The 12,780-nt window shown below is 45.6% G+C and overlaps 1 protein-coding gene across 1 annotated transcript; it reads right to left on the bottom strand.

Annotated features, from left to right (window-relative positions):
• Nucleotides 1–975: 975 nt before the first annotated feature.
• On the bottom strand, nt 976–12,707 carry Htra4 (HtrA serine peptidase 4). The gene is made up of 9 exons (XM_063240286.1): nt 12,118–12,707; nt 11,501–11,600; nt 10,400–10,604; nt 9,037–9,231; nt 8,579–8,611; nt 6,624–6,738; nt 6,196–6,253; nt 5,762–5,857; nt 976–1,451 (listed from the first exon to the last, which is right to left on the bottom strand). Exons 1-9 carry the CDS (start codon nt 12,575–12,577, stop codon nt 1,286–1,288), a joined length of 1,428 nt encoding a protein of 475 aa, XP_063096356.1. The 5' UTR covers nt 12,578–12,707; the 3' UTR covers nt 976–1,285.
• Nucleotides 12,708–12,780: the final 73 nt, after the last annotated feature.

The following is a 12,780-nucleotide window of genomic DNA, read 5'->3' as shown; positions in this document are numbered from 1 at the left end:
GTGGTGGATTCTTATTATATAATCTCTATATTCTAGGGCAATATTTTATAATTGTTACAGATTGTCAAGAAACTAGATTCCTCAGATAAATATGCATACATATGAAATTTTGCATAGAATTTAATAGAGGATCAAAGTTACCAAATTCAAAATAAAACAAAACAAAACTTAGTTTTGGCCCAGGTATATAGCTCTTGCCTAGTATGTACAAGGTCCTGGATTGATCCCTAAACTCCCTCCCCGCCCCCCCCACCCCCGCAAAAAAAAAAAAAAAAACCCAAAAAGTAATAGCAACCCAAAAAACCCTTCATTTTTAGGGGAAGTTTGAAAACCAGGAATTATTCCACAATAAGATATCACTTTTAAACCATAACCCATCTTATCTCACACTTTAAAAAAAAAAAAAAAGAAAGAAAGAAAACCCTCCCTAAAAATGTTTGCACACACCACCAAAAGTTGTTTTGCTAGCTTAGTGAGACACTGTCTTAAAAAAATAAAAAGAGCTAGGAATGTAGCTCAGTGGTAGAGTGCCCCTGGGTTCAAGCCCAGTACCACCCCCCACAAAAAAAGTTATTTTCTTGAAAAAAAAATGAACTTTGAAATCATTTTTTAAAATCATTATTGCCAGGAAGAACTCCAGTAAAAAAAACTAGAAGTCTTTACATTATCAGGAAACTATTTTGTAAAAGATTTTTTCACAGTTACATGTGCCATTGGAGACCAAAGCTTTTTCTGTTGAGAGTTATTAATAATATTCTTGTGTGACAATCCCCCAGTATTAAGTTCCAGTTTAACTCCTAAAGTTCTCCATATCCGCAAACCCTGGACAAATGCAATGGAACTTGAAAACGTCACTAAAGAAAGTATTACTAACATATGATTAATTTTGCACCCAGGACTCAGGTTGTTTCTCAGTATTTGGTAAATAGATCTATTTGTCTATGTGTGTTATAGACAAGACTTCAAATACCGAAGTATCTTTCTGTCGAGGTTTTATTTAAAACTGCCTACTTTTTAGTTGTTTCCTAGCTGTAAATAAAATGTTATCAACCCCCAGACCTCCGGCACTGCGCCCTTCCACTCAGCCTGGAAAGGCTGCCACACGCAGAGCAGCTCTCCAGCCAGTGACACCCAGCCCGGCCCACGCAGCAAGCCTGCGTCTTGTTAAATATTCATTTTTCTTAATGAGAAAGAGCTCCAGACAGACCTGCCATCTGTGCATGACTTCAACACAAATCAGGTTATCAAACTTTGGTTTTGTTAAATCTCTTTTAAGGCAAGATGCTTAACTAATTATGTCAGGTTCGACTGACAGAAACAAGGTTTGACTGCCCCGCCGCACAATGATGGAGAGAGAGTCATTGTCTTTAACAGCTTCGATAACATCGGCCGTGCTGGAAACGGGCTGCCCGTTGATGCTGACGATCACATCGCGGTCTCTCAACCCGGAGCTGAGAAGGAAGAAAAAATGAAACGCCATGAAGTTCAAAGCAGCGTTTTGCTTATCCCATCTAGAATGTGACACCTCCTTCTTATGGCAATACAAACATAATAAACCAGAAATAACCTTAATCCAAATATCATGGCTGTTCTAAGATATGCTACCAAATCACCCGGAGGACAACAATCCTATTTATCTTTATAAAGTTAATCCTTTGAGATTGTTATAAGAAGTGTATGCCACCCATATTTGGGGTTTGGTTTGGAATGAATAGCGTAGCTTTCAACATCTATGCATCTCTGATCTCTCTCTGCCCCAGGCACATTCCCAGTCTCACCAGCAAAAGTGCAAAGCCTAAGGAGTGCATTTTCTCCCTACAGCTGTTCTCTGATTAGTTTGATTTGGGCATCCCACAGTTTAAAGAACAGAACGATATGTTAAGCTGCATTATAGAAATGCTGCTTCCAATAAATAAAAACCTACTCTCAGTGTTTCAAGTCTAAATATTTGAACCTCTGATTTTAGGCTTCTTTTTCAAAAAATTGTGATTCTGTTTGTGTCCAACATATTCCTTCACACAGAGTATATATTCTAGAAACAAAGGCAATTCCAAATAAGAAACTGCAATAAACACGTAGCCAGGCTGATGGTTTGTCTTCAAGATGAAAATATGCTTGAAGAAAGTCATCAGATTAAAGGACGCAAGAAGAAACTGTTTAAGGGACGTGGAAAGCGCACACACACACATACAAATGATAATGTGGTGGGATTACCCATGTAGAGTTTAAAAAGGAAACAGGAGGAGTGTATACTCACCATGCACAAGGCTCTGGGTTCAATCCTCAGTACCAAAACAAAGGGAAAAAAATAGGAACTTTAAACAAGTAGATGTGAAGAGAAGCAAGTATAGAGCTGCATTCAGGAAAGGCCTTGGGAACAAGGACAGCTCAGTAGTGTGATTAGAACTGTCTGCACAAAGAATATAATTCACAGCAGCTCTGTGCTTAGGAAAACAACAAAAGAAACCTACACATTTTTAGTTCGAACCTGCTACACACCAAATATGAGAAAACAGACTCAAGTGAAATAAATGACCTTCTCTGGGTCACACAACTTGTCAGAGGTGAAGTGGAATATACCCTGGCTTTTAAGACTTGCAAACTCATCTCCTTGCCACTAAGTCATGATGCCACTCAGGAGCAAGAAAAGCAGAACAGAGGGATTAAGCCAGGGTCCACGTCTCTCTGACTCACAGTATAACTTTCTAAGTTAAATGTTCTGCATCACAGCTGCTCCCCACAAAAAATTACCCCTACATCATAAGACTTTGGGGGCTTAAATAAATAGATAAAATACTTTATTATTTCTACCCTTTTTTCTGTTTTGTTTTTCTCTAAATAAATTTTTTAAAAAACACTTTAGCTGGGCATGGTGGCACATGCTTGTAATCCTAGCAGTAGAGAGACAGGATGGGGAGGATCACTGTGAGTTCAAGGACAACCTAGGCTACAGAGTGAGTTCAGGGCCACCTCTTGTCATAAGCACAGATTCTGGCTGAGGGTGTAGCTCCGCAGGAGGATGCTTGCTTAGCATGTTCAGGGCCCTGCATTTGCTCCTCAGCACCACAAAGGAAGGGGATGCAGATTCTGATTCAGTGGACAGAAGGTGGGGACTTTGATTTTGCTTTCTTATCAACCCCTGCTGATGCTAATGGCCTGATTACACACCAACAACTCAACTAAAAGCAGTCATTTTGGCCTTTGACCAGAAGTTTAAAAATAAGGAGTGGGGGAGGGGGTAGAAATCAGGGCTGGAATCTGGAAAGTCTGGGAAAGCCCAGGACAAGCCAACTGCAGTAATGTGAGAGCTAACACTTAGCCATGCTGAACAGTCAGTACCTATGCTTGCTTTCTACCTACGAAAGAGGTGTAGTTGTCTACAACAGATGAGATCTTGAAAAACAAACAGTGAGGGAAAAATAATGAAGAAGTAGGAGATCAAGAAGAATAATATATATAGGACAAGCCACCTCTTCCCTGATATTAAATGTTCTAAACAGTAAAGTCAACTAGAGAAGCTTTTAGGGCTGCTTTTTGATTTTATGACACTGTCATCTAGAGCTCAGTGTTTTAGGCCTACAATACACACAAACAGTGTTAGGCAGATACTTAGACATTAGCAGCCCTGAGGGAAAATATGGAACCAAATAGTAGGATGTGCCAGTTAGTTAAATGAAGAAACAATGACCTCAGTGTATGATACAGCTATAATAATTTCTTAAATCTCAGACCTGAGACATACAACCTCTGTTTGTAGAACAACACATTCAGCATACTTGACTACTATAACCATACCACAATGACCCCAGAAAGGCAAACATTCTTTAAAGACACCCCCACTTTGGACAGAGATCTGATTTAGATGTTTAAGTTTCTTACATGATTATAGCTTCTGAGAGAACCCTGACCATCTGAAAATAACAAGGAAGACATTTCTCAGGTATCGACATTCCGAAGAACCTCCAGGAAAACGTGAGCATACTAACCACCCTCATTCCCTAAAGGCCAGGAGGAGAGCTGAGAGAGTGTAAAAAGACCTCCACACTCACACGGGCACAGATACCTGCGTGGTGCTGCCCACCTCACCTGAAGGTGAATTCTCTGTACCTCTACTCTGCAATAAACTCTCCTAGACTTCTGCACATACACCTATTTGTCTGTACTGAATTCTTTCATCAAAGTCACAATGACGCACCAACCAGGAAGTGACAGCCCACCTGCCTATTAACGCTACATACTCTAGATTCTTCCCATTCTTATTAACTACTAATTATTTAACTGTAAACTATTTAATTATTTACTATTAGTTAACATCTACCCCTCATTAATACTTAATGATTAACTACTTAGTAGTGTAAGAGTTAATACTTACTAAGCAATAATTAATCTAAAAGGGTAGTGTTATGGTTAGATCTAAAATGCCCCCAGAATTCTCCTGTGACCCAGTCCTGGGATGTCATCCACTGAAGGGTCAAAGCTGAATGTGCTGTTAGGAAGAGGAGGCTGCAGGAGGAGACCCTGAGGACAGACTGCAGCAGGGCGAGTCTTCCTTCCAAGCTCCTCCCTTGTCCCTGCTTCCTTGAATTGAGCTCCTGTTCCCCCGCCAGGCCCCTCTGTCATCCGGTTTTTCTCGCTTACTATGGAATGAAACTATGAACCAAAATAAACCTTTCCTCTTTGATACTGCAGCTATTGGGTTTTGTGTCTCAGCAACATGATGGTGACGAAGACAGATAGGTAGATTTGGGGCTAGAAATGCGACTCAGCAGTAGCACACTTGCCTAGCATGCATGAGACCCTGGATTCAAACCTTACTGCTACAAAAAATTTGGTAATTCTAGCAAAATTAATTGCTTCTACTACTGACATATCAGCATTGCCCCTTAGAAACATGGCAGATATGTCATTGTAAATTTTCTGATAGCCACCTTTTTAAAAAATTTAAATGTATGAAGTTTGATAATGTATTTTATTTAACTGACTGTCATTATCATTTTGACACGTAAGAAACATTCTTAAATTTTTCCATGGATATTGCACACTGTTTTGTATAAGTCTTTGAAATCTGCTTGAAAAAACTCATGCCCAATAGGGACATTATATAATCATGGTATTTTACACAATGCAAGGATGAAGGTGAACAGTCTTTCTAAAACAAAAAGGGAAATGGGAAATTATTATATACTGATTATGGACTTTTTCCATTCAATCAATTAAAATTAAATTTTAAACTGAGGTCCTGAATGTTTTGGTTTCTATCTAGATGTGTCCTGAGCCTCATGCATTATAGGCAAGGCTTTTGATGGGTGATTAGCCTGTGGGGGGTATGGATAAATGTGGTACTAGGAAGCAGGACTTCACTGGAAGAGGTGGGTCACTGGCACGTGACATGGAAGGGCATCTCTCTCTCCCCATCTTCTCTCTCCTCCTTCTCATCTTCCTGGCTGCCATGACATGAGCAGCTATCTCTCGCCAGACCCAACCACCACCGTGCCACTTCTGCTGTGGAGTCAGACAGTCAGGACCATGACTATGAGCTAAAACAAACCTGTCCTCCTTTAGGTGATGGTGTCAAATATAGTATACCAGGGACAAGAAAGTGACTAAGACATGGAGTCACTCTGGCCATATCTCAGGTGTTCAACACACATGATGTGTAGGCAGCAGCCAAGGAAATGGACCGAGCAAGTCCAAAACTCCATGCATTCACCATTGCACACATCCCGAAAGAGCTCGGAATTCTAGAAAAACCTGCACTGACCTCTCTGCAGCTGTTCCTTGAATCACTTCATATACGAAAACCCCAGAGCTCACATCAGGGAAATCTGGATCTTGCCTTTTCATTTCTTGAAGAAGGCTAGGAGAAGCAAGAAGGTTAGCACATGAAGTCATCTCCTGAAGCCTAGTAAGAGCCTAGAACTCTTACTAGGTCCCCTGTCTGTCCTGCGCAAGGCTCACGGGAGCCCAGGACACCCTCTATATTAAAGCCTAAGACCACTGGACATGATCCAGTGTATCTCCAGCAAGACACTCTTAGCAGTGAATGCTGGTATAGGCATGGTCAGACACACGTCCTGTGACAAACAGAGCCCATGGTTACCGCAGTCAGTCTAGTGCATTAACTTTTCTATCCAAATCATCCAGCTTTGACTTGCCTCAGAGAAACAAGCCAGTCAGAGCCAAAGTCACGCTTACTTCAGAGTGAGAGGCAGCATTCGCAGACCCAGATATTTCTTCTGCAAACGAGTCTTGCCTGGAAAGGAAAATTACAATAATGTGTAACTAACAACAAAACTTGTTTCCTTCCTTGAAGCACAGCTTAAAACACACCCAAGTCCCTGAGTATCTTCGTAACTGGAGCTGCCCTTGCATGCTCTCTGCCATGAACTGCATGCTTCCTAGAACCCCTGACATCAGCACAAACACACCTCCGGCCTCCAGTCTGTCCATGGACTTCCGGGTACCCCTCATTCCTGCTTTGGAGCCTAGTCCCCACATGGCCACCCAAATAACCATGATAGAATCTGAGAACCAACAATCCAGTCCTGTAGAGAATTCAAACCACCATCTCAGCAAAAGAAGGAGAGCTTCTGAGCAACACAGGAAGGAACCAAACCCTTCACCTCTCAACTGGCGCTCATGGTATTCTGCCAAGAACTGACTGATTCGATCTGAGGGAATCGCAAAGGAGATCCCCGCGGCCACCTTCAGTGTATTTATGCCGATCACATCGCCGTCCTGGTGAGGGAGGGAAGAAACACAACTCAGTCATGAAGCTTTGCAGACTGAACAGTGCGATGCAGAACAAGGAGAGGACGGAGTGGGGCTCCTCACTTAGGGCTGCAAAACAAGGGCAAGAGGAAATGTGGTCTCCTCACTAGAGAGCACAGAGGTCACTTTATTGGGTGATCGGTGTGCTGGGGTACGGAGGAAACAGGGAAATGCACAGATGCAAAGTTATCCTTTCTCCAGGGCCGAGCCGCTGAGGTATTTTTATTGATCTTGAACTCATTTTTTCATCCAGTAAATTATACTGATTTTAAAAGTGAGCCACAGTTTATGTTAAATAAGAGGACAAGGAAAATGTGCCTTTTTATTGCTTAAATAAAACACAGGAAAGACAAAAAGCTGTTGGATGTTCAGGAACAACTCAATGCAAGTGTTCAAAACTGTTAGCAAAACTGACCTCAGGGAAGAAAGGTCTGCCGAGCTAAAGCTGTGAGGCAGAAAATACTTTTCTTCTCATGCCCTTCATCATCCTTTAGCTTTATTAGGTAACAGCAAGGATAGGAAGGAGATTCTCATCATATTAACATGTAGATTCTAATGTAATAAAATCTGCATTTTATCCCTACTCTTGGTGAGCTTGCTATCTAACTGAGAAGGTAGGCAGTGTTACCAGTAAATTCACGCCATAATTTCACATAGAGTTAATCCTCTTAAAAGCAAATGTAGCCAGGTGTCAGGGCATATGTCTATAATCTCAGCTACACAAGAGGCTAACGCAAGGGGATTGAAACTTTGAAACCAGCCTGGGGAATTTAACACCATCTTGTTTCAAAGTAAAATAAAAAGGGCTAGAGATGTCGTTCCGTGGTAGAGTGCTCGCCTGGCAACCACAAGGCCCTGTGCTCGAGCTCCAGTATTGCAAATAATGATGACGATGATGATGATGACGACTACGACAGTGAGACGACAAAAATGTAATATTTACAGAAGAAACAAAACCAGTCAGTTCCAAAGCTCAGAGAAAGCAGGAGTCAAACAGCATTACACTTGCTTAGGGTTTCACATATATTTAAACAACCAGAAACCCTGGCATTTCCACTACAGATGCTGCTTAAAATAGAATAATAAACCACATATTGGGGCTGGGGATTTAGCTCAGCGGCATAAGCACCTGCCTTGAAAGCAGGCAGTCGTGAGTTCGATCCCTGGTACCGATAAAAACGAAAAAAAAGCCAAAAAAAAAATAAATAAAGCACATATTATGCACCAACTCCCACAATGAATGTAATCATGCCCTGCAAGCGTGAACTAATAAAATCAGTAGTTATTTTTAAAATTTTAAAAATTGAAAAATACATGACTGAACAATGCAATTGAGTTGTGACTTTCTGTCACCTACAAGCAAGTCAAGACTGAAAACATACACACTGTTCATTCTTATTACAGGAAGAAAGCCTCTTCATATGCAGCAGCAGGGAGACCTTCAGAGATATACATTACATAGGACAGTTGGTTATTTGGCATAAATCTGGGCTTAATATCCAGGCTTTTGGTAACTCCTCAATCCAAACAAAAGCCATGCTGAAGAGGGAAACTGAAGAAAGCCAGTGTCAGAACCCTGCTGCTGTCAGATGAGATCACACACCAGGATGATAAATGCATCATCCTGATGATAAATTCATCAAATTGACTCTTTCCCTAACCATTTACTTAAGATCCCAGAATGGGAAAGTTTTATTCCACCACTCTCTATACAAGGAGGGCATCCAACTTTGTGTTATAGAATTTGGGAAATCTTTGAAAGTTAGGAAGGAACCTGAAGAAGCAAGGAAAATAAATAGCTACTTACCAAGTTCACCAGGGGCCCCCCAGAATTCCCGTGCTAAAGACACAAGTTGAAGAAGCCATCAGTAAAGCCAATGAATACGTTTCCCCCCGTCATTTATACAGTTTCCACTGAGCTTTCTTCCCAGGATCAGCTGGTTCTAAGTGAGTTCTTTCCCCAAGGCAGGCAAATGCTGCCACCTATCACCCCAGTACTGAAGTCAGTATTGATGAAGACCAACCACAAGAGGGCCTCACACTCGCTCTATAGCAGTGCTGACCTCTATGATAAACCCGAGGGACCCTCCAAAAGTGGGCACAGCAATTATCACAACAAACCTGCTCAGCTCTAATAACGTGGCACTCTGTTCTTCTCGAGGGATCTAACTGCCCTGCATACCTCCCAAAAGCCAAAAGAAAGTTTCCTTTTCCCTGAGCACTACCAGTGCCTTCTGGCTGCGGTCAGCGTCCTCCACGACTTACATTGATGATAGCATCAGTCTGGATGTAGTCTATGTCTGAATCCTTCAGCCCCAGCTCCTTGCCTCCTCGCTGTGTGGTGCTGACGATCCCTGCAGTCACCGTGTTCTGCAGAGAAAACGGGCTGCCCAAGGCCACCACAAACTCTCCAGCTCGGAGGTCTGATGATCTTCCCAGCAACAAAACAGGAAGGTCGGTCTATAGGCAGGTCCAGAAGAGCAAGGAGGACAGGAGAAAGAAAAAAAACCCAGCTGAGCGAATATTTGTATGTAGCAAATGTGTGGCACTATTTCCTATCATTCTGCACTTCTCAAAGAAGTACCCCTCCCAGGCCAGGGAGAGAGCTCAGTGGCACAGCACCTGCCTGGCAAGCACGAGGTCATGAGTTCAATCCCCTGCACCAAAAAGAGAAAAAAAAGGGGAGTGGGGAGAGGAGGAAGAGGAGGAACCCACTCCACACTGGATCTACAGCTGCTTCTTCCTCAAAGTCCAACTGCTACCAAGCTCTCACTTGTTACAATGATTAAGAGTCTCTCAAGATGGAAAATTGTTACTTCATAGAAATTACTATTAGCAAACCACCAGTGAAGTAACCAATGAACACAAATTGACATTAGTGATTCACTTCATACCATAATAGCTCAACAGATGACAGTCAAAGTGAAGAAGCCACAAATAGGAAGGAGATCAGCCCGAGCAGCACTTTTCAAACTAGCACACAAAACACTGAGACACTGGGATCTCATCAAGATGCAGATGTGAGTCAGCAGAGTGGAGACTGAGGTTCTACAGTTCTAAAAAGCTTTCAAACCAGCCGGGCATGGTGGTGCACTCCTGCAATCCCAGTATTCAGGAGGCTGAGGCAAGAGGATCATTGCAAGTTTGAGACCAGCCTGGGCTACAAAGTGAGCCCAAGGCCAACCTGAACTGTATAAACTAATAAGAAAAAAGAAGAAAAGAAAAGCTCTCAGACCACATATGCCTCCTGCTCGTGTGCAGACCACATCTGGTGTCACAAGGATCTCAAAGTGTTCCTTAGCAGCTCAGATCCCACTGTGGTAATTTCTGCTCTCTTATGCAGAGAAACAATTTTTTTCCCACAAGAGGCATCTGCTGAAGGATAGAAGAGCAAGGAAGGGAGAGGAAAAAAGAGGGGGAGAAGGAAAAGAGACTGCTGTGAAGTTAATAGAAATGGTCAGGGATCTACAAACAGGCATGAAAGAAAACAAAAGAGACACTAGAACAGACAGAAAGGCCCTAGAACAAAGCATATGCGAGACAGAAAAGCTCTGCTGTGGTCATGAGTGAGCAGCACAGGTGAAAATCCTCGAATATGCAGAGTCCAGTTAAGCCCTAAGAGACTCACATTTGGCTCAATCTTAATCAATGCAAGATCCAGTTTATGGTCAATGTCCTTGACAGTGGCTTCATACTGGACCCCGCTCTGCAGCTCCACTTGGATTCGCTGCTGGTTAGTGAGGACGTGAGCGCTGGTAACAATGAGCCCGTCCTCAGACACGATGAACCCAGAGCCGCTGGATGCAGCCTCGTCCTTACTGCTGAGGTGTGACCTGTCTCCATGAGACACGGTGTAAACAGAAGGCAGGAACATTAGAGGGGCTTCCGTCCAGGGCTTTCACTACTGTGAATCACCAGGCCATCACATGGACTGCAGTAGCCCCATTAACTTTATCAGCCGTCTACAGTGCTTTTCCCTGCCTGTATTTCCACCCTCTCCGCATATAAATGAACTGCACACCCTATGCCCTGGCCATCTCTGCTACACAGAGGCAAACCATAATCCCAATGTTTTAGCAGAAAGTGGGCCTAGTGCCACCCTATGGAGGATCCAGGGAGGGAGGCAAAGGGTCTGATCTTGATCCAGTTCCCACGACCAACCAGCCCTCTGACGCAGGGAAATCAATCCTAGGCTTTGGGTATGGGTCTCCTTGCGTGCAGGAGCTAGGCAGGATTTCCAAGAGGCGCTAGGCAGGATCCCCAAGAAGTCTGCCAGCTCTGATATCCGGCCTTTAATTTTGTCTGTGAAAAATGAAAAAGAACACTCCCAGCCACCAAAGTGCACAGGAGCGACTCAGATTTGGAAGCCAGAGCCCTCTGTGCCCCTGCTCTTTAATGCACCTTGCACAGGGGACACACACGCGCACGCACGCACAATTATGCACACACACACACACACACACACACACACACACACACACACACACCCCGACGCACGCACGCACACACCGACGCACGCACGCACACACCGACGCACGCACGCATGCAGTACTGCCACTGTTCTGATGTACACTGAGCCACATCCCTGCAACCCCTTTGAGCCCCGGGTCTCTTCACAGAGGTCTTTGTGGATTTTAGGATTCAACTGTGCTTGCGAAGCGCCTGAAGCATACTGGTGAGGCCCGCCTCAGCAGCCTCCAGCTGGGCTTGTCCTCCTCCTGTGCTTTACCTGCGAAACAGCTGCAAGTGAACCACAGCCGGCGCTACCTTCTCAACCACGGCAGCGATGAAGTCATACTTGCTCCGCAGCCAGCCTGTGCTTCTGGTCCCTGGGAAGAAACCTGGGGCTTGGCTCTGACCACATCAGGTGTCTGGCTCGGACCTCTCAGGCCTCGCTCCCCTGTGCTCTCCCTCTCCTGCCCCCCCCCCTCCAGGCTCCCCTATTCTTTGAGAGAATCTGGTTTCAACTGTCAGCCCAGTTGAAAACGATGAAAAAAACAGCGTTCAAAAGATGAATGGGATGGGGATGGGGCGAGGAGAGTGGGCCGGAAGCGCCAATAAACATTGGATGCGCGGTTCCTAAGGTGCATATGATTATTACGCATCACACACGTTCACCAATAAACATAAAGCAAATGCACGCGGGAAGTATGCGGCCCATAATAAAGTGTATCAAGTGTACAAATAAGTAATAAAAGAGGAATGGGGCGAAATTGCCAGTAAAGGACACTTCTAGGGAAGATAAAGTCAAGAAGAACACAACCACTGCAGAACTGACTCGGGTAGACGAAGCAGGGAGGCCGGCGAGCTGCTGGGGGCGCACGAAGCCAGTGACCCCTCGCTCACCTGGGGCCCCGCAGGCGCCCTTCTGCACGGGCACGGCCGGGAGCGCGCCCCGGGCGCGCGCGGCGCGGTTCTCTGCCCGCAGCGCGCACAGGCTTCGGTAGGTACGCCCGTCGCTTCCGCACACGGCCGCGCCCTCCGCCGGGCAGCCGCAGCTGGCACGGCCCGGCCCCGGCAGGCACTGCAGCCCCGCGGCACACGGCCGGCCCCGAGCTCCGCCGCAGGCCTCGCCCTCGGCCGCTGCGCACACGCGGCAGCAGCGGCAGCGGTCCAGCACCGGCGCGGCGCCCGCCGAGCAGGCCGGCAGCGGGGGGCAGCGCGTGGGCTCGCACGCTGCAGGGCAGAGCCCAGCGGGGGCCCAGGGTCCCCGGGTCCGGGCCCCGCACACGGGCGCGGCGGGCAGCAGCAGCCACAGCAAGAGGGCTCGTGCGAGCCCGGCGGGGCGCAGCCGTGGCGCCCTCATCCGCTCCTCCTCTCCTGCGGTTTTGGCTCCTTCCTCCAGCTCCCAGCTGGTCTGCAGCGAGCAGCAGGTCTTCCCGGCCGGGGCACCAGCTCCGGACTTTTAAGGGGCAGAGCCTGGCAGACCTCTCCATCCACATTCGCAGACCTCCCCCAACGCGTGTCCCGCCGGCCAGGCCACCCCTGCGGGGAAGGCCCCAGCCTTCT

Source organism: Cavia porcellus, unplaced genomic scaffold, assembly GCF_034190915.1.
Source record: "Cavia porcellus strain 051 isolate PalLab524CR breed Dunkin Hartley unplaced genomic scaffold, mCavPor4.1 scaffold_29, whole genome shotgun sequence".
Taxonomy (NCBI): Eukaryota; Metazoa; Chordata; class Mammalia; order Rodentia; family Caviidae; genus Cavia; species Cavia porcellus.
This window is presented reverse-complemented; position numbering and strand designations above follow the sequence as displayed.